This window comes from Haemaphysalis longicornis, unplaced genomic scaffold (genome assembly GCF_048455015.1).
Source record: "Haemaphysalis longicornis isolate Haplotype H1 unplaced genomic scaffold, Haemaphysalis longicornis Haplotype H1 scaffold_3, whole genome shotgun sequence".
In the NCBI taxonomy this organism is placed as follows: domain Eukaryota; kingdom Metazoa; phylum Arthropoda; class Arachnida; order Ixodida; family Ixodidae; genus Haemaphysalis; species Haemaphysalis longicornis.
The window spans coordinates 156,061,037-156,087,695 of NW_027526335.1; the positions used below are offsets into that span (position 1 = coordinate 156,061,037).

A 26,659-nucleotide genomic window follows, 5' to 3' on the forward strand; every position below is an offset into this window, starting at 1 on the left:
TTTTATTCAGGAGAGCTTTTAAAAGAAGCGCCAAATATCGCAGTTTTTTACAGCAATACTTAGGTACAACCTGCGAGACATGAATACCCTTGGAAAAACCGATATAATATTTTTTGGCCCTAACATTTTAAGTTGGCGAATCGCGCTTCTGTCTTCCTAACTGGAACTCTAGCGAGAACACTAAACCAGTGCATCGGAAAAAAGTTAACTCGAGGGCACCCTACTAGGCTGCGAATAACCGACTATATAGATTCCTTCAAAACGTTGTCATTGCAACGAACTACCATTACAAGTGCTGTAGACTAAAATTTCTTGTGGGGATTGATCTACCGAGATTTGAGAGCCCGTATGACTCCGTTCTCAAAATAGTCATAAAGACAAAACGCATCTTAGTTCAATTTCCAAAAAAGAGAAGCATTTGGTAACTCAGTCAGCTCCATTGAAGTCATGCAAACAATTTAAAAAAAAACGCCACAAATACTAAAAAGGTCAAATTATGCGCTACAGTTTCGTGATATGGGGAGGAACGTAATATAGGCCAACACTAAACCATAGATATCAGTCTGCTAACTGCACGCTGTCCTTCGAGTGATGCGATCAAATGGAAGTCGGATCAAATAGCTTAGTCAGGAGTTTTAACGATGACTTTGTTCGTCGGCAGCAAATCGCAAAAACTAGACTGTTTGACGTCATAGAGAAATTGCGGAACGTAGCTCCGGAGCCGCCGCTGATTGGCGTGTTTTATCTTCATTATTTGTTCAATCTGTGTGAGAAAATTGGTATCATTGTTATAGGAACCAATCAGTGTTGTTGTTGTACGGACAAAACAGTCTTTTTTAGTGAACCAGGGTTGTATTTTGTCTTAGTGACCATTTTAGCTTTAACATTGAACGCCAATCATGTTGAAACACTTCAGAATCTTCGTCAGAAATTCTTAAAATAACCGTATGCCACAATTTGTCCTTGTCCGAAACACCAGTGTACCCTAAGGTTCGTGCACCGGAAAGACCGGAGCCGAGCTAGGTCTTTGGCTGGGCTAAACGCGAAGTCTGCCTCTTAAAAAGTGCCAGGCTGTGGTTTTGTACCCACCCGCCCCTGTTAGGATCCGTATAAATTAGGCTGAGGTTGAGGCCCCAGCCGTCAGTTTTTAATGCCAACTTGGGCAGCAAGCACGCTCAGCAAAATGTTTTGATGGTTGAATGGTGCCCCTGAATGTTGGGGGCCCGGGGTGGCACCCCCTTAGCCCCCATCCTAAATCATGCACTGAATCTTAGGTGGAGTTGCTTCCCTCTTTTAACCCGACTTCTCGCGCTTTTTTTCCGCAAATGATACCAGCTCCTTGACATTAGATGTATTCACTGATTTTACCGATGGCTTTTTACAAGCTGCTTCTATGATGTCAAGATGGAATAATTCATGCGTCGCCAGTAACGCTGCAGGAAGTTCATTCCCAGAGCACCTTTATTAACTCCTCAATTGTATACTCACGTAATGAGAAGGCAGTAAAATACTTAAAATAGAACAGAAAATATTTCTTCAAAATTGTTGGTGTTACTATTGGTTTTATGTTTTTAGATCTCCCAACGTCTTTGTGCGGAGCGCAAGACGATTGAGCAACAGTTATACGGGCGTAGATCTACGCCCTCCAAAAATATTATGTGATCGGCCTTACAAAATCTCTCTGATTAATGGCTTCAGAAATTTGACCCGATGAAGTATAGGTAGTTCTATTGCTGGTGTTATTCTTTCTGATCGACGTATCGATGATTGTCTTTAGATTGTTCTACGGTTGGCGGAAGACGTGTGTATGGTATGTCAATAAGGCTTATTTAAATTGCAGGCTATAGCCATGATCTTAGAATGGTATGGTTTCTTTAGATTGGCATGTCTTTTCTAATAATTCCAACGACGTTTCTATAACTTAAGTTACGCTTCTCTTGAACTGAAAAGCTACAGCTGCCTGCAGATTTTGATTTGTCTATATCAACCGAAATAGGGGGGCGTATACATTCTCCCGTTCGTCGTTATCTGTTCCCGTTCCCGTTATCTGTAAGACAATGACAAAAGTTCGCAAATTTCCCGTTGCTGGTATTTTCTTGTTTTACGTCACAGGCCACAGTTATGGTGATGTTCCCGACACAGCTGCAAGCCCTGGTGGCCCAAATGCGCCTATCAGGCCGCCGCCTGCCAACAATGAGGCACATTACTGTTGGTGGCATTGTGCTACAGAGAAGGCTGTCTGACGCGGCATGCTCCACATTTGGAGGCCTCCGAACGCTGCAGGATATGTACGGAATGACAGAAGCATGTCTTCTGGTTACTGCTCAGGAGCGGGACGCCGACATTTTGAAGCGGGGTAACGACGTTGGCCTGCCGTTAGCAACAGCCTCCTTCAAGGTACGCCCTAATGCTTAAATGTTTGAATATTTGTGGGTTTTATTAGACACCATTCAAAAGCGAAGGCACCGGCAGTTTTATCGTGTGCTGTTGCTTCATTGTTAGGCCGTATGGCCGGCTTATGCAAAGTATGACTACGCGCTCTATGCTGCCGCTCTATTCCAGCGGTCTCATTTAGCTGATCATTTCACAGTCACTTCCGCTTTATGTATCTATTTTGGTGCGCAGCGTCGGAAACTGAAGTTCTTTACATAAGATAGGAGGAACTTAGTGATACCACTCTTTCGTTTAATTCCACTCGGTACAGCAGCCGGCACAGGACAGATATTCATAAATTAATAAATTCACTTCAAGAAGAAATGACAGAATATTTTTTTACCTTTGTGTTTTCCTCCTTTGTGTGCAATGTAAATAGCAATGTACGTTGCCTTTCAGCTGGCGTACATGTGTTACCAACTCTACTGCTGGAAGACGTGATTTTGTCGCTGATTTTTAGCTTTCATAAGGCTAGTTTCTACTAGCTAGGTATTCTTAGGATTATGAGCGGTGGCGTAGCTCAACCGACCGCGAAATGCAACGCTTTCATCAGTAGTTATGCTCATAAAGTACAACCAGGAATTTAAGCAAATATGCTCACATGATGATGTTTATCACTCTGATGGTATGAGTATAGTTGTCCCAGATAAGCAGTCAGGAATTTGCTTTCTTTTCCAGGGAGTCTAACAGTGTCTCTATTTTTTTACACTGCGCCCAATGATTTGATTTTCTTAAGACTCCTACAATTGTTAGCAAAATGTTGTGTAAACTGCATAAACTTGCCTAAAGCAGGAAAACAGTCCTATGTTGGCATTATAATTTTAGTGCAGTCAAGAGAAGAAGTTTACTGGGCAAGTTATAAGCATGGTACTGACAACAGAATATGTTAAAACTCTTCGGCAGAGGCCGCAGTCCTGCAGTGTGCACACACCAGCTGAGGATGAAGATAGCGAATGATGTATTGTTTTGCTTGATGTTTTACTCTAGCCACCGTTTGCTTTATTTTTATTGTTTTCCTTTCCCTTGTATTGGAGATTCCTTAGCACTTGTAGCCCTCCTAAAAAGCGCTTTATTTTGTAGCTTTAAGGTGAAAAAACTCACCCTGCCCATTATTTTGAAAAGTATATCCGGTGCCTTTCTTGCTACCACACGAAATGTGTGACATATGAACAGATCATTTTGGTACACGTTACCTTTACGTGATGAGGGACTGTCTCCGCTTCTAGTGAAATACGAAGTCACCGGTTTAAAACTCTTTTCTCCATACATTGTGCGTTTGCAGACAGTTGAATATGCAATAAAATTAACATAGTAGAAATAATTTCCAGCGGCTGATGTACGGCTGGAGCCGCCGCAAATTAGGGAGCCGCTCCACCTCCTGTGTTAGCGATTTATGTCGACTACTTCTGCAATGTGTGCTTTTTATTTAAAAATACAAATCCTCACTGTAGCCTAAAAATATACAGAACCCCTTTGTTTTTACAATACTCCATTTCCGAAGGCTGAGCGGAATATATTTATATAATTCGCATTATTTGATTGAGGGTTCGTCCCCGTCGCTTTGGAACGGCGTAGTCTTACATTGGCGAAGGCGTCTCAATACTGAGCTCTGTCGCCTCCGCGGTGTAGGGGTAGCGTGGTGGAAAAGCGGAGATCAAAAGTGCTGCTTTGGTGTTGAGGACAAAAACCGAGGGTGAAACTTAACTGATTTTACTGCATGGCAATAGACAAACGGCGAAAATTCCTTATTAACATGGAGGCGACGGGCAGGGCGGCAGTCTTAGTTCGGCTCTCCATGTCGACTGATACGATGATACGAGCCACCAAGTTGGAGTCCTTTATAGACAGAAGAGGTAACGGTCCGCTGCCATCAGCGCTTTGCACACGTCTTTAACAACGTACAGGCACAGAAGAACACCATTTCCCGGGATCGGGAAAGTCGTCGGATTTTGAGGTTGAGAGAAGGGGAAAGGAGAAATTTGTGCAGGTGGCGTCCAATCACATATTCACGTGTCCACATGTGCCCGCTAGAACCAGTTTGTTACCCATTTGATAGCGTGAGCTACACTGGCCGAGGTTGAGCAGTTTCGCGTGGCTCCTGGAGAGCCCTGCTGCTCATGCTTGAGGAGCAGTGACGTCTCACGCCACAAAGCTGGCGCACCGGAGCCGCCGCCGCCGCCGCCGCCGTAATTACATTGGACTGGATTGGTTCGGATTGGATGAGATTGGATTGGATTTGTGTAGAATGGATTGAAAATCGTTTTAGCAGCAGAAAGTATGATAATCAGCAAATTCTAGACAACCAGGATCCCTAAAATACCCAGCTGAACATTATTAGCACACGCTACGTATATCCTGGCATAGAGGAGCTAGGCCACTGGGAATTTTTTTTTTCAACTGCTGAAGGCATGAATCGCTTTCAGGAAGCGTCAGCGCGGCGGACACGATGCTGCGTATCGTAGCTTGTTTGAAGAAGGTGGGCTTTGCCGCCAAGCACACAAAGCGTCCCCGCACTACACGAAACACCAATTACACGCGCACAGGGTACTAGCGCGCTGACTCATAGCAGCTTCTCAGCCGGGAATTCGAGATATCGATGGATAAGGATTAGCGACTTGTCCAGGGGTATCGTCTTGAAGAGAAGTGCTCGGCAGCCGCTCGATTCCAGACTTGTGCGGAACGACACTGTACCAGTCTCAGGTTACTCTGCTGAAAGCACTTGGCTAGTGTTTCACCGGATCCGTCTTCGCACGCAGAGTTGTTCACCAGCAGCGTCTCTGGCTTGGCGAGAGAAGCGACAAAGCAACAACGAAAACAGAACGGTATCGCCGGCAAGCGTGAAGACAAATCCACGCTGTTGCTTTACCAGGTTTTTAATAGCGGCAAAAGTACGCATAGAACTAGTTACACTAAGTTATTTTGAGCCCAGGAGTACTTTGGCCAAGCGAAGGAACTTGAAAGCATGACATTTCGCGTAAAGAAAATGTCCAACACAAAAAGAAATGCGATCGTAACGGGTGAAACCTGCATCAGGAAGAACAAAACATTCGAGATAATTAAGCGTCTGCAGTTCACTTCTCGCATTGATGGCTCCCATTTGAGCTCTCGCCATAGCCCTCAGCTCTCCCTTTTTTGAATGGCACTGTAACTGCGTCCGTTATCTGAAGGCTGCTTCGACCGCTTCAGAGGAGATTGGTGATTCTTCGGGACACATTCCAAGCAAGCAGAGAAAACTCCCCAAATTTAACCGTGCGAGCGAGACGCGCGCATTCATTGTCAGTGACCCCGAGTTTCAGGGAGGCCCGGCGCAACGCTAGAGTACGGCGCTGCCAATCGACATGTGCGTAGTGGAACTCCTGCCGCACGTACGCCCGAAAGTTTTACCTCCCTGGTCGTCCCTTGCCCTTTTAGCAAAACTCTCAGTAAGCACAGACCGAACGGTGTTGTCGTTCCTTTTTTCGACTATCAGATCTTCACCAGATCCGTGCTGCTTGGTCGCACAAGACGACGGAGCCACACGCGCCACTGGAATCTCTACGGCCTCCGTTGGCTGTTGCTTGACATCGAGTATTGAGCTGGTGGCAGGACGCAATCGACTCGCTCTGGCGGAAAATCGTAATCACTCGCAGCTGCACCGTGAAAACCGTTTCAGATCTCGACTGCAGGCTTTGTTACAACGTCGCTCGAGTCGCAGCTGCGACCTGAAGAAACACCTTTTGTTTCAGCAGACTTGTGCTGCCTAGTCTCGGTATCCTGGTAGTTTACGCTCCCCTGAAAAACGTCGCTATCTCGTGAACTGTGCGCGTTCCGGCTCGGTAGCCGTTCCCAAGGCCTCCCGTTAACCTCAACAATGAATATTTAAACCCAATGCCGACACAATATCGCCCTGAGTAGACTCGTGCTGCCCTCTCTCTCGAGCCTAAGCTAATGCATCTTTGCCATCTCACGGCCGGACTCAACTCTCCTCCTCCCGCGCGGGAGGAGAGCTGAGGCCGGCCGTGGCCATCTCTCTTAGTTTCCCCGTTGCTCTCCGAGGTGTCGAATCTCCGTGCTAGGTTCTTTCGCAACGAGCTTGGCTTGTTTTCTCGGAAGTGGTTCAAAATTTAAACTTCTCTCGAACAGCAGGTGATCGCACCTGTTCGAGAAAAGGTACGAAAATTGTGACAGCAGTCGGGTAAAAACTGCCACCAGTTTGACCAGTTCACCAAATGGACCTCGAATGGTACGTATAGCCTTCTCAGGCGCATGCTTGGCCCTGGTACACCCTGTTTCACCCAAACACTTTGTCCCGTCACCTGATCCAGCTAGACCTACGAAGCGAGGATGATGCCTACCGTCGCGGCAGAGTCCCGAAGCATTCGGCACGGTTTGCCGTTGACCAAGAGCTCGAGTACGTAGCACTACACAAGCTCCCTGCTTTCCTTATTCTGGTCTAGAACCTGAAAGACCAGCTTGCCGTTTTTGTAACTCGCAACAAATTCACCGTCTCACCACAGTTACTGCACAAAGACTGTTTGGGTGTTTCAAATTTTTTTTTCGACGCTGTTCCTTGAGTGTGCGGCCTTGTCATTTTTTCGGCCACTTTCTCCACCCGAGTCAACGGCATGCTCGCTCTACCGTTTTTATGGCAAGCACCGCCTTTCGGCCCTGAATTCTCAGGTCTCTGCCTGAAATCTCTTTTGCCGCCATTCTGCCCCTGAGCACGTCGACGTACGGCGAGCTCGTCTGGGAAATGAGCTGCCCTGTTCAAAGTGTTCACATACGTACTGTGCTGCACCTAGCGCATCATGTTTTTCTCAGTCATGTTTTCTCGATTGATTGATTGTAGGGTTTAACGCGCCGAAGCAACGCGGGCGATGAGGCGCGCCGTAGTGGAGGGCTCCGGAATTAATTTTGATCAACTGGGGATCTTTATCGTGCGCCGAAATCTCGTACACACGGGCGTTTTTGCTTTTCGCCTCCATCAGAAAAGCGGCCACCGCGGCCGGGAATCGAAAACGCGACCTTGTGCTCAGCAGCGCAACGCCTTAGCCACTGAGACACCGCGGTGGGTCAGTCATGTTTTCTCCCAGTGCTTTTACGTTTTCTCCCAGTGCAGTATCCTAGCCAACACCCCATCACCGATTTAAGAGCAGAAAAGAGCATTAGTTTCACGAAAAGGCGCCCTTTCAAGATATAGTTGGTCATCGAACGGTATTATGGCTCAGAAAAGTGCAAAAAAGCAAAAGTGATACTTAAGTTACGTTTGTAAGTGCGGGGTAAGTTACCTGACTCATTTGGAGTGTCATGTAGTATCTAAGCTAGGGGGGAAAACGGCAGGCGCAAATCGGGCAGTTTTTTGTTGCGAAAGAAATTCTTGAAGGGTAAGAGCAGAGGTTACTGATGCCTAGCATTTTGGTTTCGTTTCTGCTGCATTCACAGGAGCCTTAAATTAAAACCTGCATGTAACGAAAACTTGGGAACTTTTGCCAACTTCGTTATATCAAGGTCTAACTGCACTTTTCCCCTGTACCAAAACAGTCTTGTGTGAATAATCCACGCTACAATGACGCACACCCTACGAGCTATCCTCTAAAGCCTGGAAACACTCAGTAAGGAAAGGTCTCACACTCATCAGTCACCTCCAATATTTCCCAGAAGTTAGAAGCCACTTTGACATCCGGGAAGTTAGATCTCGCACCCCTGGCACCAGTTGTGACATTGCTGAACGCGTCTCCGTACCAAGCTCCGCCGCCTCTGTCATGTAGCTGTAGCGTAGTGGACGAACGACGAGCAGATGATCTGCCTTGGTGTTGACGACAAAAAGTCAAGAGCAAAACTTAGCTGGTTTTACTGCATGGCGAGAGATGAACAGCGAAAATGCATTATCCGCGTAGAGCCGAAGCGCAGAGCAACGCTCTTAGTTCAGCACCGATGGACACTGATTCAAGCCACCGAGAGTGGGGAATTTATATACAAGCGGCAACTGTTCCGCTGCCTTCACCGCTTTGGGCAGGTCTCAAACAAAGTACAGACACACAGGAGCCCTCATTGCCGGGCTCGAAAAATCCGTCGCACGTTGAGTCTCAGGGAAGGGCAAAAGATTTCTGCATGTGGTGGTCGCTCACAGATTTACGTCTCAACACGTTCCCGCTAGAACCAGTTTGTTCCCGATTTTGCCATAGCCGCGGGCATGAACAGTTACTAGCAAGTCTCCGCACGGCGGACGCGCTCCTGCGTGTCGTAGCTTGTTGGAAGGGCGGCTTTTGCCACCAAGCACAGGAAGCTTCCCCGCACGAAGTCAAACACCAAGAACATGCGCTCATGTAGTGCTGCGCTGAATCGTAACAGTACGCGAACGGATGAACTGTTCTGATTCCCTAATACTGTAAGGTTCAACAAGGAATGAAATCCATAGAGTGTTTGAAGAATTCCGACGCTACGGTGCGTAGCCGGCACCGCACCACACTGGCATGCGAATGAGCATCCTGTAGAGGAGTTTTGTGTCATGCAGCTCTCTCTCTCCATGGTTAGCGCAATACAAGACGAAAAACAGGCACTGACAACGACTAGCCTCCGAAAAGCATGTGCTCACCGTGTTTTTGTAGGCTACTTTATGATAGCCCTAGTACCACCGCTGTCTGTCCGTCCAAATGAAATCGTTTATATTCACTAAACCCTGAAGAGACTAGCGAGTTCGCGCGCTGTCCTAGGTATGCCAATCAAGTGGCCTATGACGCTTTTATTCGCTCGGGTCTTACGGATCACTTATCTTTATTGTTGCTCACTGCAAAGCGGTGCACAAACATAGAACCTTGCTCTTTGGTATAATGATAACTTCACGCCGAAATCACAAATCAGAAAAGGTTTATTTGTGGGAACTATGCATAACATATGTGTAGTTTCGTGTCAATGACGTCCCCGAAAGGCAAAGGGAACAGTCCGGAAATCCGGTTGCACAGTCAGCCAAAAGAGTGATCGTCGAGTCAAGAGGATTCTTTGGAGCCAAAGTTGCGTTGTCGGCCCAAATATTGAACACGGCGAAAACTCGATCGCTGATTCGGTCGCTTCTTGCTGTAAACTTCGAAATTGAATACGGGTAATTGGTTGCGATATCGCAACGTCGACGTGAGCGGCGAGGCCTTGAACGAGGGAGCCCCATTCGCTGGGGGCATCTTTGCCCGTCGGTCTGGTTGACTTGATCATGGGAGCGATTCGATTTGCTTAAGCTCTTAAAAATGACTCCAGAAGTGACGATTGCTGTTGCGGTGAGAACGCTGTGCATCCTGGTGCGATAAGATACTTTTGAACGAGCGGTGCCACTCGCTGCATGGAATGGCCGGCCCCCTGGGGTCCTCCAAAAAATGGGAAATGGCTTCGCCGCTATGTCAGCCATATTACGTCTAGTCTTGGAAGGAGCGCTTCCAAACTACTGAATGGCATGGCGCGACCTTTGCTTGCTCAATGGAAATACCTGTTGCAAATTGTTGATGTTTTGCAGTATGCCTTCACCTTGACATTTTTCTTGACATATTTGCTACTTGAAGCTCTGTTCGCGCTGATTTTAGATGCAGAGCATCTGATTCACTCGCCTTGTCCCTCCGGCGTCGTCGTCGTTGTTGTCGGCGTTGTCCACCCCTCTGCCATTCTCCTCGCTGCGCGAGCTGCGCTCTCCGCCGCTCTCCGCCGCTCACCCCCTCTCCTCTCCGATAACGAACACTCTCTCGCGAGGGGCATTGGATTGGATTTGATTTGATTGGATTGGATTGAATTGGATTGGATTGGCTTGGCTTGGCTTGGCTTGGATTCGGTTGGATTGGATTTGGATTGGATTGGATTAAAGTGGATTGTGTTGGATTGTGTTGCGTCATAGCCGCGGCACGTTGCGTCATAGCCGCGGCAGACGCGCTGGGGCCGACGCATGTGCAGTACTCTCTCTTCCGCGGTTTCCTCTCCTTCGGGCGCGCTGCGCATATAACCGGTGTGCTGTTCTCCGGCGAAGCAACATCCACGCTTGGCTCAAACACCTAGAGTCCACGCCGCTTTACAAGTACGCCAACGCCGTCATCGACGGGGACCAGCTTACGCAGTCCCCTCAACGTTATGCGCGCTATAAAACGCGTTCCCTTCGCCGCTCCGCCTATGCGTCGCATCTACACAGGGGTTCCCGCGAGGGGAGGTGGGAGTTATTTTCTTGACTGTGATGCTGGCCGCCGTCTCCTCGCCGGTGCAGCCTTCTGTTAGGTCTAACCCTCTATCGCACTTAGCTGAACGTTTCGGCCCTGACTACGTGGAAAGAAAACTTGCGGCCTGTTCAGGCGGCTTACACATTATTAAAGGGATGGGGAGCGCTTACCATAAGTATGCTTCTAGCGTCGGCTGCGCCATAGTAGTGTTGCGTCGGCGATGACCCCGAAAGGCGAAGAGAACAGTCGTGCTCTCGGGTACCAGAGTCAAGCCAAGAGTTATCCCCCCTGGTGGTAGAACCACCGACATCGAAACCGAAACCGAAACCCCGGATAGTACAGTATGCAAGATAAACAGAAAGAGGTGCCATAGCCAGTGGCTGTAAGGGCAGCAGATGTAGGCAGCAGATGATGTCGTAAGCGCAAGCGCATATGCAATGGGCGCAAGTGCGTAGCAAAGCTGGCACATCAGCCGTAGTCGCAGTCGGGGCTTTACAAGCGGGTGCAACTTCAGCTATATTTCAGCGAAGTAACATTCATAAATAATACCCCGGCAACTCAACCATAAAGCTACCTGTAGTTTTATGCGCGTATTTTTTACGAGCAATACGTTATCTGGATTACGTAACAATACAGCCACAGCGTAATGAGTTGAATTTTATCAAAAAAGTGAATGATAATAAGTCCTGACTAGGCCTCCTTCAAGCAGCGCCTGAGTAAAGCATTCCCGTGAGTCATTACCGCCGAGGAGAATGTGTGTGAATTGTAAGAGCCATTGGCCAATAAATCAGCTCAATGTCGTTTTGAGAGTACCTATACGCAACTAGTCTAAAACTCACGTTCTCGCTGGCCGTGATATACATACATGCGCTGATGATAAGACGGACCAAAGCCTCACGTTCACCCGTCAGCATCTTCTTTTATAGACTGCTCACATAGGTAATATTAAAACAAAATTTAAACCAAAGGATTGTCCACAGCCTGTGGTGAAGTATCCTTTGTTATGCTTGCTACCTGAACTGAGTGTAAAAGACGCGTTCTGAGCATAGGTCGGCAAAACAGAAAGAACTCACTCAAAATCAATCACAATTTTTTTCATTCACGCTGTACTCAATCAAACTCAGACTCAAAAAGCTCGTCTGTTCACAAAATCACTCGTACTCACTCATCAAATACTCATTTGTAATCATACTCACTTGTACTCAAACTCATTTGTCCTCACGAGTATTCGTACTCAATCTGTACTCATGAGTACTGAATCTGTACTCATGAGTACTCACTCTGTACTCATGAGTACTCAATCTGTACTCATGAGTACTCAATCTTCTGTACTCATGAGTACTACTCATTCTGCAATCATGAGTACTTCTCATTCTGCATTCATGAGTACTCAATCTGTCCTCATGAGTACTGAATTTGTATTACTCACGAATAATCAACTTATCTGCACTGTTAGCTAGGTCGTATCTCGAATGAAAGACTAAATAGAAAAAAAAATAAAATGTTTAATTGATTAGAAAACACAGGGTCAGGCTCAGTGGAGCTCGGGGCTTGTCGGTGCGGCCGTGGCCGTAAACTACGGTTTTCTGTGTCTTCGGGTGGCAGCTTTTGTCGTCCGTTTTCGTTTCCGGGCGCGCTGATACTCTCCTAATCGTGCTCCAAATTCGAATTGTGCCTGCCAACAGGCACAATGAAGCGTTTCCGTAGATTAACGTGCATTCGTATCCAGATCACTGTCCGCTTATTCACAGATGCTCGATGCTGGCGTTTGTTTGTTGTTCCGGATACTAGAAACTTCGTTAAGAGGGTGTTTGTCTCGTTGAGCTTCGGTGAATTTCAAATCTTCTTTATTTTATTGTGTGTGGGCCGTGGGATTCACTTCGTCAGACCTGAACTTGACAGTGTTTACGGCGTTGCGTTAGTCGCGCCGCTTCTGTCGGCGATTGTGTTCGTGTAGCTCGTCGCGTGCTTGATGCATGTGGGGGCGTAGACGTCCTGTTTGTCCGGTTGCGAGCTGCGCTGTGTAGGGATGGCATAGTTCGGCGTGTTGAGGACGTCGCTTGAATTGACGTGTGCGTTGCATATGGTGCGGGAGCCGATTGGCTTTTCGTTTATTGTGCGGTAGCATGGCGTTTTCGTAGGGTGGCATGGCTGATCGGTCAAAGTCTTTGCGGCTCCGTGCTCGCAGTTGCCGTGGTTGATTCGGAAGGGAAACCGTTGTGGTGGGGAAGCGGGCGTAGTTCGTGCCGTCCGTTCGGTCCCACATTCCTTGGCATCGCAAGCGTGACTTCATCGTTAGGGCATTTGATGCCTTCGTCTCGATCGAGTTCATTTGTTGCCGTTCTTGCTGTGTCCGTCTCGTCGCTCAAGCCCTCGTCTTTTGCCCGTTGTTTCGAGAATGCTATAATCGCTATCTCTCCCATACAAGCAGGCTCCGTTCGTCCCGAGTCCGCTTGCTCGCGGTTGCGTCCTCTTGTAAGAAATAGTGTTTATCGTGTGAGTCTCGGTCGGAGCACGGGTGCCGGGGATCTTGTTCGTTCTGGCTCGGACATGCCGCACCCGCTGGCCGTGTCGTTGCTTGTTGACGGACCTACCTGCACGAGTGTTATGTCATTCGTCCGCTGGACTCGGGCTGGAGCAGCGGGTGTCGCAGAGCTCATACGTTCCGGTAGGGTTGAACCGCGTGCGCTGGGTCTTTTGTTGCTTGTGGCCACTTTATTTCTGAGGTCGTAACATTCGCTGGCCAACTCCGGATAGCAGCAGCGCGAGCGGAGGATGTCGCGAATAGCAGTTTTTTCCATGTGTGCTGGCTTGGCGGCGTTCCGTGCGCTGTGCATTTCGTTCGCCGTGGTCAGCTCCACTGGTTCAAGTTGGATGTCGTTCGTCACCTCTGGTGCGTTTCGTGCGCTGTGCGTCTCGTTTCATCTAGGAAACTCCCCTATAATTGGTGTGCGGTCGTTCGGCACGTATGGTGCATTTCGGCCCCCTTGCGTCTTGCTCGCTTGTCGGGGCCATATCTACCAATCCGGATGCGATGTCGTTGGTTGCGTGGACCGGCGCCGGGACAGCACGAAAGAGGAAAGGGTGAAATAGGAATGGGCGACACGGCAATACTTCGCGCTACGCAGCACGAAGTTGGAAGTTTCACGGCGCAACTGCAACAAGTACTCCCTGTTTATCTCTTGGCTAAGGCTTGCGTGTTCGCCGATCCACACGGCGGACCAAAACGATTATTTGGACCGCGGTCTGCGCAACACGTGATAGGACGTCACCAGTTCGCGCGGACCGCCGTTGGACCGCGCAGGACCGCGGCCTTCGCGGTCCAAATATTCGCCGAGGCTTTTCGGTCCGCAGTCTCGACAGCGGACCGCGACATCAATCAGCGTGACCTGACAGCGGCCGCGTCGCGTGGGCGGAGCCGCGTCCAGTTACGCGAATAGAGAACAGCGCGGGCAGAGCGGCTGTTTCGAAGCGCTCGAAGGGGCCTGTCAATCACCCGCGGTTGAATAAGCGACGGGCTAGGCTTACAATCGCGACGCATACTTCATTCGCGCTTTTTCTTGCGAGTCCTGACTCTTACTAGTGCGATGTTAGCTATGATTATCATTTTGTTTCGCGCATGTGGACCTCAATGTAGGGAAGAGTTCGGTTCCAGCGAGCGGTGACGAGCCGCATGCAGCCCGGATCGCCCCGCCGTCGGCGCTCGTCGTGTCGCCTTCGTGCGAACGACGGCGGCGGCTGCGTGAGAATGCCCGCCCGGCTTGCATGCGGGTGGCCGTTATTGTGGGAATGAAACGTTTCGTGTAGGCTTGTGCGTTACAACATGTTGTCGCGACAAAACGGCGCCTGTGTTCAAACTTCTGGCTTGTGAGTTCAGATGGTCGGCCATTCGCGGTCCGCTCAGCCGGCCCGCCGTGTGGATGCGCTCTGTCTTGGATCGGACCGCGGCGGACCGTGACGTCTCTTCACGTGACCGATTGGACCGCGGACTCGGTCTATCGTGCGTATCGGGACGCAGGGAAAGGCGTCAAGGTGGCGCGTCACTTCTTTCTTTCTCTCCAGGGATGCTATCACGGTGCCAGGAAAGGAGCTGAGGGCAACAGGCAATGGGATGCCTCTCATTGGTCGATGGCGTGGGTTAACCGAGGTCAGCAAAACAAACAAACAAAAAAGCGGATTTTTCGCCGCCTTGCACCGCCGGTTGCACACCCTTTCTTTTTACTTTCACGCTCGCGCTCCCGGTGCCGGCGCGCCAGAGGCGGCTCAGCGAAGAGGGGAAAAAAAATCGTCCTTCAGATGAATTTCTGACGCCGTGCTCTGGTGTTTATTTTTTTTCTTGCTTTCATGACGGACAGTTCCCGTAATAGCTCGAAAGCGCGGCATCGTTTTAATCGTTGTGTGCTCCACTGTACATATAAATAATGCACTGTCGACGCCGGTAGCGCCAGAAAGCGCACTGCTGTTAGCCAAGCTTGCATGGCTACGGTTCCGTGTATAATTCATGTCTGTAAATATGAACTCCCGAGACTCCATGTGTCTTCGAAGCGCGCGGGGTTGTAGCCTGAGACCTTCACTTTCATATCACGTTCGTATTTATGTCTGGGTTCAAATATCCCTAATGTTTTATTTTTGTTGAACAAAGCTGATAAATAGGAAGCATGGTACCAGCTTTAGTAGCGAGGGAATATTTTGCCAATATGAAGCCCTCGATTAAGGATTCTTTTAACTTTTGGCCGAGCGGCTGAATCGCGGGGCAGTTGGTCAGTTGTAGAGAGGGCACATTATGTAAGTACATAAAGCTACTTAACTGTGACCCCAGTAGCTCCCATGTATACAGCGGGGCGAGATATTAAGTTGCAATAATCAATTATCTTAATGACAGACACAGACAGACAGACTGCAGGCCAACATTTTCGCGCTCAAGTGGCCAAAGAAAGGCTATCGTCTTTAAAACCAGCTGGAAAGAGACGCTGCCGCCACTGTTCCGCATTCTGCGAATATTGCGCAACCGTACCCCTCGCAAGCGCCGCCAGCCCGCAAAGTAATAGATAAACAGAAAGACGAAAACCGGCTACCGCGCGAAAAGCCAAAGAGGGAGGCCCCGCCGCGAGAAAGGGACAGGACAGAGGCGCTACGCGTCATTGTGTCTATTTCCGTTAAGAGCACGGTCAAAACCCCCACGGGTCTGACCTTAATTACTAATTTTTGTGTGCGTGTGTGTGCGGTTAACCAGAGCGCCCGACACAAATTTGCTGCACCTGGCGACGCGCAGACGGTGGGCCCGATTAGCGCCTCGGTCAAACAGCCCGCGGCAGACGTGCCGCGACTTGGCGGCACACAGTGCCGCCGAGTCTACTTTTCTTTTCCCATCGACACGGCCGCACCAAATCATGCCTGGGACGACCGGCTCGAAAACGACAAGCAGCGAGTAGACCCTGGAGACGGCGCCGCTGAGTCGCCTTCCCTTTCTTGTCGTAGCTCGGCTGACGCAATCACTTCGCTTTCAAACTGCGGCCAGTGATAGTCCTGGATTGAAAAAATTCCAACTGCACGCGGCTGCGGTGGAACCCCGGGGGTATAAAACCAGCCCTGAAACAGCGGCTGCGCGGCGGCATTTCATTGGAGGCACTGAGTTGAGAAGTGCTATCGCCTTTGTGCGAGCCATGTAACACTCTTGCTACCTTTGTATATAGTGCATATAAATGCAGCTTAAAATCACCGTCGGCTGGACAACTTCATCGCTCTGCTATGCGCCACGTCGATGGGGGACTGAGCAGGGCAACGTCGCAACAGGAGTGACTGAGCAGGAATAGCCCAGTCCCAACAGTGTGTGTGTGTGTGTGTGTTCGGGGGGGGGGGGGGGGGGGGGGCATGGAGAGGGTATCGCTCGCAGTCGAGGGTCGCAGGGCACCCAGTTGCTGCCGGTGCTTGGCAGCCGTTCCAGCAGTGTCGAACTGCGCTGCCGTGCTTCGTGTACTCGAGAACAAAGTTTGCAGACGCGTTTTAAGTGCAAATGCACTTCTTAAGCGACCCTGAATCACTCGTCCACCGTCCGTCCACCGCAGCTCAGCAACAGGTGTTATCGCGTCCTCCTCGCCCCTAGCAACGGCGCGGAGCGGAGGGAGAGCGTGTGTAGCAACGGCGCGATGACGTAGTGCGCTCGCCTGATGTCGCGCGCTCTCGCATTTCACCGCGCGAGGTGCAGCGCAGTTCAGTGTTCAGTCTAGCGCGCGCCACCGTCGAGGTCGGTCGCCGGTTCCGCAGTCTAGATGGATTCTTGTGAATGCCAGAGTTGATCACAAGGGGGTGATAATGTAACTAAGAGGCGAATGCCAACACAGTTCAACATAGCCCCCCTCATAGCACCAACCGTGCATTCGCACTTCCCCATGCTCCCCCTCGGGGAAATGCTGGTGAATTTTTTCGGAGGCGTGATAGCTTGCACCGACGTCACTGTATTGCCGTGTTGGCGGGTTGGTTGCACAGTGGAAATCTGCAGCTCTTATCTCGAGCAGTGTGGATGAAGCTCACAGCGATCGATCAAAAAGTGCGGTGGCTTCGTATGTGCAATCCACATGTTTTACGAGATGTTTCAAGACGTGAGCTTAAGCGTCAATCCCGGCATCTGGCGTTGGCGTTCATCATTTCAAAACGATTCCTTCACGAGGCCTCCCACAGTGCGAGCTTAAACTCGACAGTAGCTGCTAGCGAGGGGTGGTCGCCCGCCTGTAAACAGTAGTGAAGGTAGGGGAATAACAACCACCGAAATTCACCATCATCGTCAGCGTCGTCATTACACGGTGGCATAAACGAGAAGAGGCGAATGGGGTTGCCACTCGAAAGTAAAGCCATTCGAAAGCAAAACGCTCCTCCAGCGGCAAGATGCCAGAGCTCTTAGACAAAATATGTCAGGCTAAACAAGGCGTCGCACGCGTTCAACTGGATATTATGATGTCCGATTCACAACTCACAAACGTGCTTAGGTGTACTCGGATGTTTTATTTCCATTGCTGGGGCAAATTCCACCGCCATGCCTGTACAGTGGGGCTATATGCTCACTTGTAAATGGCACTACACGAGACCATATTACTAGCGAACCTGAGCAAAATGTTTCAAAACGGGAACCTAATAAAACCATATGGGCGCACGTACATCAGCCAAATTTTCGCTTGAATACTCACAGCGAAATGGTCCGCCACGTAGTCGGTTTGACGCGAGTTACGTAAATTAACTGCGACTGTTGAAATGAGCGGTTCGGCTCACGCAACGACTACACAGTGTGACACGCGTCTACAGAAACGTCTGAAAACCGAAAAAGATGGATTTCAGTACGCCTAGTGCGTGCATTGTTAGCAGCCTCCACCGCCTCTCCCCTAAAACAACTGGAAGGGAGCAAGCGCAATGAAGCCACCACGCGTTCACAGGCCGCGTCAACAATAATAACTGCGGCAGTCAACAAGTGCCGTAGGAGAAGAGCAACTGCGGCCGCGATTCCCGCCGGGCCCTCACCCCCTCGTTTTTCCCTCTTCACCATGACTCCTTTGCAAGCGACCGCCGCGAAACGCGTACAGCGCCAAACAGGGACCGGGAAAGAGGGGAGCTGCAGTTTTCGTTGTCTAATTTTGCCATCCTTGACAGTGAAGCTGCACAGCGGCACCGCTAAATGTTTGCTACTCGTACACGCGCGTCCAAACTCGAGCTCGTGATAAAACTTGTTTGCAGTACTTTACTCACGAGGGCACATAGTCAAGAGTGCAAGCGCTCGCAAAAGTAAAATTTATGAGAGTTGTACTCATGAGTACTGTGTACTCACGAGTACTGTGTACTCACGAGTACTGTGTACTCATGAGTACTGTGTACTCATGAGTACTCATACTCATTAGTACTCAAACTCATGAGTACTCATACTCATGAATGCTGTACTCTTGAGTACTCATACTCATGAGTAGTGTACTCATGAGTACTGTACTCACGAGTAGTGGACTTACCCCTGTACTCACTCGTCATCATACTCACTTTTTTTTCTGGGTGTGTACTCACTCATCATCGTACTCACTCGTGAGTTTGAGTACAAATGAGTACAAATGAGTGTACTCACGAGTGAGTACGCCGACCTATGGTTCTGAGCAATACATTCTCGCATATTTGTGTGCTTACGCGACCCTGCCTACGTTCACATATTTCTGAACAACGGTTACGCAAGCTCCACTAATCTTGCTTTACCACTCACGGTTAGTGATGTCCCTAATCGCACTCGCGGAGATTGTATCAGGCCGCATTACCTGTTTTCGTACTTGTGCTATTGTACACGTTAATAAGAAATTCGTGCTGCTGCGAGTGGAATATTCGGAGTCAAATGGCACTCTAATCGTGCTCGTCTTAATATTTCTTTATTACAGCTGGATACAGCACTGAAACGAAATAGGCGAGGTAACAGAAGCGCCTAGATGCGTTGCCGCGCTTTTGTTGCGGATTTTGTCCGTGTCGTTGTCGGGTTTTCCATGCATGATTTGAACAATGTTCCCGCGTCTTTTGAGCATCTTACCGCTTTATCTCTCCACTTCAAGGGGAATGCAAGCCCTATTACATGTGAGTCAATTCTTTCATCTTCACAAAACGTTTGTCGGTAAGATTGTTAGGGTTTCTGACAGCGTTGTACTTCAATGTAGAAAATATAATAACAATGAATGTTTTTGGAAGATGTGTAAAAAGGCGGCAGTGAAGAGGAGCTTTGGACGGGACCATCGTTTGTCAAGGGAAAACCAAATGGGCTCACCGGACAGAGAGAGGGAGAAACAGAGGGAGTGAGAGAGAGACAGAGAGAGAGAGAGAGAGAGAGAGAGAGAGAGAGAGAGAGAGAGGGGGGGAGGAGATATAGAAATGTATTCAACACTGCGAATTCTACACCCGCACCTCGCGTATGTCAGTGGGGCTCGTCGGGTTATGTAGCTGGGGCTACCGCACAAGGGACAGTGCTCAATACACGTTGCTACTTGTACCACTGGTACAACACCCCTACTACGCCTAAAGAAGTACCGAAAGTGATCAGCGAAAGAGTCAGGGTGGTTGCGAGTGGACACGGTAAGTGTTTTGGAGGCCTCACAGCAGCCCCTATGAAGGTGACATCTGACGGCTCGAGTTTAGGCGCCTTCATTCATTCAACCCCAACGTTGCCCTGGGAACCATTAGAGAGTTTGAGCACTCCATACGTTCCGTGTTGTGCGTGGTTACAGTGTTGAACGGGACCCGTCTGGGCACTTACGCATTCGTCGCGGTAGGGGGACTTTGTTCCGCGGGCCGGCCTTTGCCATGCCCGTGAATTCGTCATGGTGGGGTGCGCCTCTTTGCCCTTCCTCCTCGCCCTTCCGCGCGCGCAGGCGAAGTCGGGTCCCGGTCTACACGGAAACTACGTAAACGACGGAACAGACGGATTGCTAAAACTCTCTATTATGTCCAGTCGAAAAGTAGATAAGTGGTGGGAGACGTCAGAGTTCGGCCCGACCTAACGAAGTCGATTTGTTCTTTTAACAGGTTCATAGTAGAGTTAACTGGCGTGCTTGTTTGAAGGTGCGGATTAACCAAAGCATTCAGGATTTCGGCAAGCCACTTAAGCTGGGTCCGAAGAGGTGTGTACGTAGTCTTCGTAGCTCTCGGAAAGGAGTAGGTGGCGTGGCTGATGAAATAATTTAGCTGGTTAACGCACAGATGCACAGAAGGCAAGCTGCTCGGCGGGAGTGTAAGAAAACGCTTTTTACGCACATCGTATTTACAGGACCGTGAGGGGTCCAACACCTATCGACAGGGATGCAACATCCAAGAAAAGCTGGGAAGTCTCGATACAACGCCATCAGCAGGCGTTTCGACTGCAGCCGTTATGGAGCGGTTTACCGATGTGTTTTGGCGACTCGCTCCGAGTTTCACCTTCTTTGTAAAGTCCCAGAGGCAACAAATGTTCCAAAAATTGTCTTAACGGAGCTCAAGCTTCCACTGGAGGAGAAAATTAAGGTCATTACTGCAGGCCGATACTCGACTAATCAGCGCAAGAAACATGTGTAAAGACCAACCGATGTGTAAAGACAAAATAATTACCGAGAAAAAAAATGTGGTTTTACTGATCTATATTACAGGTTGTTGACGTTGAGACTGGAGAAGAGTTAGGACCGAACCAGATCGGGGAGATCCACTTCTGGAATGCGTCTATGGTCAAAGGCTACTACAAGAAACCCAAGGAATCTATCGGGCTTTTTGATCATGAGGGCTGGATGAAATCTGGTACGGAGAACGTGTATACCTTTACGAGCATAGAAAACCTTTATACCATTCTGGCAGCATGTTTCGAATTGTTTCAAAATGACGCTGGTTGTGCGCTAACTAGTCTCGACATGCAAAGGCCGTTTCTCGTGGTTGCTGGCAGTGATTAGAATTACTGCGGAAGCTGAACATCAGGAATGAATAGCACGACTTCAGAAAGATATTTTACAAGAAAACAACGCACATTTACCAGCAGAAGGTGGTTTTCTGCTCGATCCCCAGCAAATAACTCTACCTGAACCGTTTTGTAGTCAAGGTATTACGCAGCAAGGGTGTATATCACAAAAAGAATATGGTCAGAAAATCTACCATAAAATCTACAAGCCTTTATGAAGAACGTTTCAGTGCTATTTGAAAACATACAAAAACACGACGCCGCGGGACATGTTGGAAACGGGAGAAATGTAGCCAAATATGCGTGGACTTCTTCACGAAAGAGATTTAGCTAAGCAGACGTCCCACCCTTGCATGGTTGAGAATATTGAATGGAGGAAGAAAAATATTGAAATAGCTTGAATCTAGTATCATATCTGGAATTATTAGGCCGCTCAGGCATATGACCTAGTGCCGTGTGGTACGAAATGCAATTAAAGTATTGCATTTGAGGCACCGCCAACACATTAGTTCCGCCACGCAAAATGTCCTGCATATAAACCATGGAAAGCCCTCCATTGCTTTGTGCCTGAAGTTTGGCTTTCCAATCTCCAGGGATGTACAAGGTAAGTTTGGGCTGGTCGGCGTGTTTTTTGTCTAGGCATTTAAAGGTGGCCCTCATCATAATTTCCAAAAGCTCCAAATACTTCCACCGTCGTGTAAGATACGATCCCCGACAGAAACCAAAGAAAATATGTGTTTATGGCCTGCATCTTCAACAGAGAAAGGTTTTACGTCCCTGTTACCTAATATTTACGTAGCAAAGTTACTACATGGAATTTATTTTTCTCACGGGTGGTTACTTTTCCGATGAAAGTGAAAAATACACCATGTACTATGGTGGTCACAGCGGGAACACGGGAGCCTGTGGCGCGAGCTACTACTACTAGGGTATTATAACGGCGCCTCGCGGAAACAGCGCGCATGCGCATTGTGGGGGCAAGGAGAGTACAGATCTAGTCGCGCGCATCGCGTCATCAGGCGGCAGCGCATCGTCTGCTACTTGCGAGCTGCCGCCGCTCACGAGGCAGTGGGCGTTGCCAGTGGCCGCCGTGAACGGCAATGCGGCGCTGAAAAAAAGATCAGACTTATTATACGCTCAGACAAAACGGTTCGTGCAGGGAAGCAAAAACGAATTGCGGGCTTTTCCCACGACGCGCATGTGTCATTCTGCGGCGTGAAGGTCGCAAGCACGAGCCGCTACTGCGAGCTGTGGAATGTTTAAAATGCTCGACCGGCCTGACGCCTCGCGACCACCACGCGCTTTGTCCACAGCGGTCGTCGCAATATACAGAACTTTCATCTCTGGGCGTAAATGAGGACGAACATGTGGTGATTATGAACCTCGTTTCAAATCATAATGCTCTTGAGCCAGCGACGACTGCTTTAGTCATTCTTTTTTTGCTTCCAAATGAACCTTCGTGAAACTGCGCAGTAGTTTCTTCAACCCCGTTGGTTGAAGTTATTGCTAAGCCTATGCGGCTGCGACTTGTGTCGCAACTGGCAGTTTCGGCTCGTGCTAGCGACCTTCACGGCCGCAGTATGACGATGCGCGTCGTGCGAAAAGGCCGCGATTCGTTCTTGCTTTCCTACAACAAACATTTTGTCTGCGCGTAAAAAAAATCTCTGATCTTTTTTTGAGCGCCGCAGTAATTATTGGTGCCGTTCACGCAGGCCACCGGCAATGCCGACTGCTTCTTGAGCACCGGCAGGTCGCAAGTAGCACACGACGCGCTGCCGCCTGATGACGCGATTCGCGCGACGAGATCTGTACTCTCCTTGCCCCCCAACGCGCATGCGCACTGTTTCCGCGAGTCGTCGTCAGGATGCTCTAGTGGTAGCTCGCGCCACGCGCTCCGATGTTCCCGCTAAGTGTGACCGCCATATATTGTTGGCCCAGAAAAAAATTGGCTGCAATACACGCTGTGAGGGTGGTTGGAAAGCAAAGCTGTAAACGACACCTACAACGATTGCCCACGCGACGTCACTTGAATTTATACACGTGGCTCTATAAAGAGTGAAGCTAGGGACCGTGGCAGCCGTTACGTGGAATTCGCGTTAGCGCCGTCCTGAACGCTGCAGCGTGTCACGGCCCGGCTGGAGCGGTGGGCGCCGTCGCTCTAGCCCGCCATTGCCTCAGCAGAGAGAAAACGAAAAGAAGCGTCTTCCGAAGGGTGACCAGGAGGGCGGCTTCTGCGTCATCTCTCTCACTGCCTTACCGTGAATCTTGTTTCACGTGTGGCCTCCATCGCGCCCTACCCCTCCCTAGCCGGTGAGCTCCTCTAAACAGCCATAGTCCTTGAACGACTTGAAGAAGGCATGATTTTGCTTTTTTTCACAACCTAATGGCCAAAATCCTGTATCCCAACTTTTAAGTGCGAGTTAGTAGGACTTGATTGCTGGCTAGTTGGTTCATGATGTAAGAAGGAATAAGTTTCCGCAAAAGACGAGAATGAAGAGAAGCGAGGACAAGACGAGCTCGTATTGTCCTCTCGTCTCTTCGTCCTGATTTTTTCCGCAAACCTATTCGTTCGTACTTTAAGTGGAATTCACCAACGGACTCTATCAGCATCGCTCTGATGGCAGGTGGGTTATTTCAATATTTATTAGGCGAACGTTCTTTTAAATACCCACAACGGAAGAGCACAAAATGAACGGTATCTGGCCATCTGCGCTCCACACTGCAACTGTGTACGAGTATTTACTCAGAAATCAAACGAAACTATACGAAGACGCTGCCCTACACCTAGAAAACCAAGTGTGCCAGTGTTGTTTGCATTAGGCAGGAAGGTCGCTTTGTAAAATCATTTATGGGTTTCGCCGTTTTGTTGAAATCATACTTTTTTAGATGCGACGCATCTCTTGCTCTGGGGTATGTCCCTCCTGCGTCGTCGGCGTCCGCACACCACCTGCGCATTCGCAACTCTCCTCGTTACACCCACAGCTGCGCGATAATACACTATAAAAAAAAAAGAAATAGTAAGCGGCACCCGGTTTCGATCCCACGACTCTCTGGCCGCAACGGGAGGTACGCGGTGCTCTTCCCACTACGCTACAAATCCGGAACAGGAGCAAGTGCTGCGAACGCGCGTTGTGTCATTGACTCATTCAAACTACGTCAAGAATCAACGAAGGCACGCGAAGCTGAGCGTCAACGGAAACGACGAACTGAAAACTTTACAGGAGGATGTTGAATTTCCGGTGGGAAAGCCGTGGCTGGAAGCGCCACGCGCCTTGCAGCTCAACCAGCCCCGTCCCCAACGCCTCTGACGCTGATTGTGGCGGTTGAGTCAGCGCTCGCTCTCGTTGCCGCGTATGAGAACACCCGCAAGTGATGGAATGCATCATACGCGTTCACAACACGTTTCACCCGATTTAGAGAATCAACCCAATGGAAACGCCAATTGAACCCCCCGCATCACATCAAGGTTCATTCGCGGGAAGATGGGCGTAATTTTGTTTTTATTTCCGCAGATGTACTGGGTATGTGCCTTGAAACGTTAAAACATACGGCAATGTGTTGTAGGTGATGCCGGCTACTACGACGAAGACGGCCGGCTGTACATCGTTGAGCGGTTGAAGCAGCTGATCAAGTGCATGAACAACCAGGTGGTTCCTGGTGAGCTGGAAGATCTGCTGCTCCGAGAACATTCTGAATATATTGCTCAGGTGTCGGTCGTCGGGCTGCCGCACAGCGAGTACGGCGAGGCACCCGCAGCGGCCATTGTTCTTACCGAAAAGGGGAAGCAGCGAGAGCCATCAGATCTCACCAACCGAATCAAGGCTACAATCACAGGTAAAGTGGCAAATGCGTTCACTTTCGCGTCAATTTTCGTAATTTTCATGCACAGCCTGCATAAATTTGTTACTGTGAAGAGGTGTACAGTGAGCTTCAAGGAATAAAAGTGTCCGCAGATATATTCACACGTGCGTCACGGCATCGTACTTACCGGTTTTTAACGTGTGACAGAAGCCTCACTATGAAAGATTAGCTATTGATGTAAAACTACCATGCTCGTAGTCACGCAAGTATTGTACACAATATTATGAAGTGTTAAAACAACCTGCAGCATGGTACCATAGGAAAGAGGCAGCAATAATGCATACGATCAATCTTGCTGAATGAAGGGAACTGGGTGTTCACTATTTATTTTTTTTTATTTTTATTTTTTTCATTATACCCCAAAGGCCCCGCTGAGGCGTTACATGAGGGGGTAAACAAGTCACTGAAGGATGATTTGTGCGATGGCTTCTTTGAAACGGGTGATGCAGGAGTGGTGCACGCGTCAGAACATAGAGTTTCATACTAATATATACTAGAGGGACATCTGTCGATGCAGTCGCTGGCCACCATGGGCGGCGCCATTGCCGCTAGCGACGTTCCTCTCCTACTTGGCTTAGGTGGCCATACGGATTCTTTTTTGTGTCGAAGCCAAAATCAACAAAAAAGGGTAACACACTTTTCTTGTTCATCGTGCTTGAAGCTTCTCAATAATTACTGACAGATGAATCCTTTTGGAGGTTCAATTTTATAATAAATAAACAAATTTCACGAACATTCAACAGTAATATTGTTGCTCTTTTCAGCCAGAGCCAACCTTTCAGCCTGTTCATGAGCCATGCCAAGGACAAGTGGAACGTGTTTGCCCGATACATGGCGGAACGCTCGCTGAAGCGCTGCTGCCCGAGACAGTGGCGCCAGATTACCCTCTAGTACATATTAGTATATACTCTATGCTTCAGGAGGAAGATAATTCCAGTCCCTAGATTTTTGAAGAAAAAATGAAGAATGTTGGGCGGCCGTATGCGCACGAGCGGGATAAACAGCTTTGTATTGGCTTAGTTGTCACGAAAGGCGATGAGCAGGAATGAAAACCTGGTTTAGGTCCATGGAATGATAAAAACGATGAAAAAGGCAAAGTCTGTGAATTTTGCGCCGCGGCGCTTGGTCAACAAGATTAGCTCGAGATTTGAGTTCGGTTACGCTGGTGAGATGGGATTAATCTGAGTAAATAAATCTGGCTGGTAAATTACACATCTGTCTTCGAAAAGTCGGATGTTAAAACATGTTATTACGAAGGTCATTAATGTAGATTAGGAAACGCGGAGGGCCAAGAACAGTACTTTGAGGTACGCCTGAAAATGCAGCGCACACAGAGGAACAATGGTTGTTAGCATAAACGAACTGTTAGCGGTTAGTTGAAAATTCACATATCCAATTAAATACCAGGGTATTAAGGTTAAGGCGAGAGAGCTTGAGAAAAATCCTTTGAATGTAAATTTTATCATAGGCCTTCACAAAATCAAGGAAAATGGCATCTACGGGTATCTTAACGTCGATGCTGGAACTAAGGTCGTTAATGAAGAGAGCAAGTTGAGTGTTACGTCATAAACCTTTTTGGAATACATGTTGGTTAGGGTGAAATAAATTAACCGAATTTAGAAATTGTACGACATGAGAGTATACGATTCATTTAGAGGATACACTAGTGATGGAAATTGGAAGATAATTACTCGGAGAAGAAGCAGGACCATTCTTTGGAACAGGAATGATCCTGCCGAGCTTTCAGTCTTTCCGCACCACACCGCATGAAAGT

The 26,659-nt window shown here is 48.9% G+C and overlaps 1 protein-coding gene across 1 annotated transcript in view; it reads left to right on the forward strand.

The window, feature by feature from the left end:
- LOC144173480 (uncharacterized) overlaps window positions 1-26,659 on the forward strand; it is a 74,809-nt gene that overhangs the window by 44,085 nt on the left and 4,065 nt on the right. The window contains exons 5-7 of the mRNA XM_077701883.1: window positions 2,113-2,397; window positions 20,726-20,870; window positions 24,589-24,858. Of these exons, the coding sequence (XP_077558009.1) occupies window positions 2,113-2,397; window positions 20,726-20,870; window positions 24,589-24,858 (700 nt within the window). The remainder of the gene's footprint in view (window positions 1-2,112; window positions 2,398-20,725; window positions 20,871-24,588; window positions 24,859-26,659) is intronic.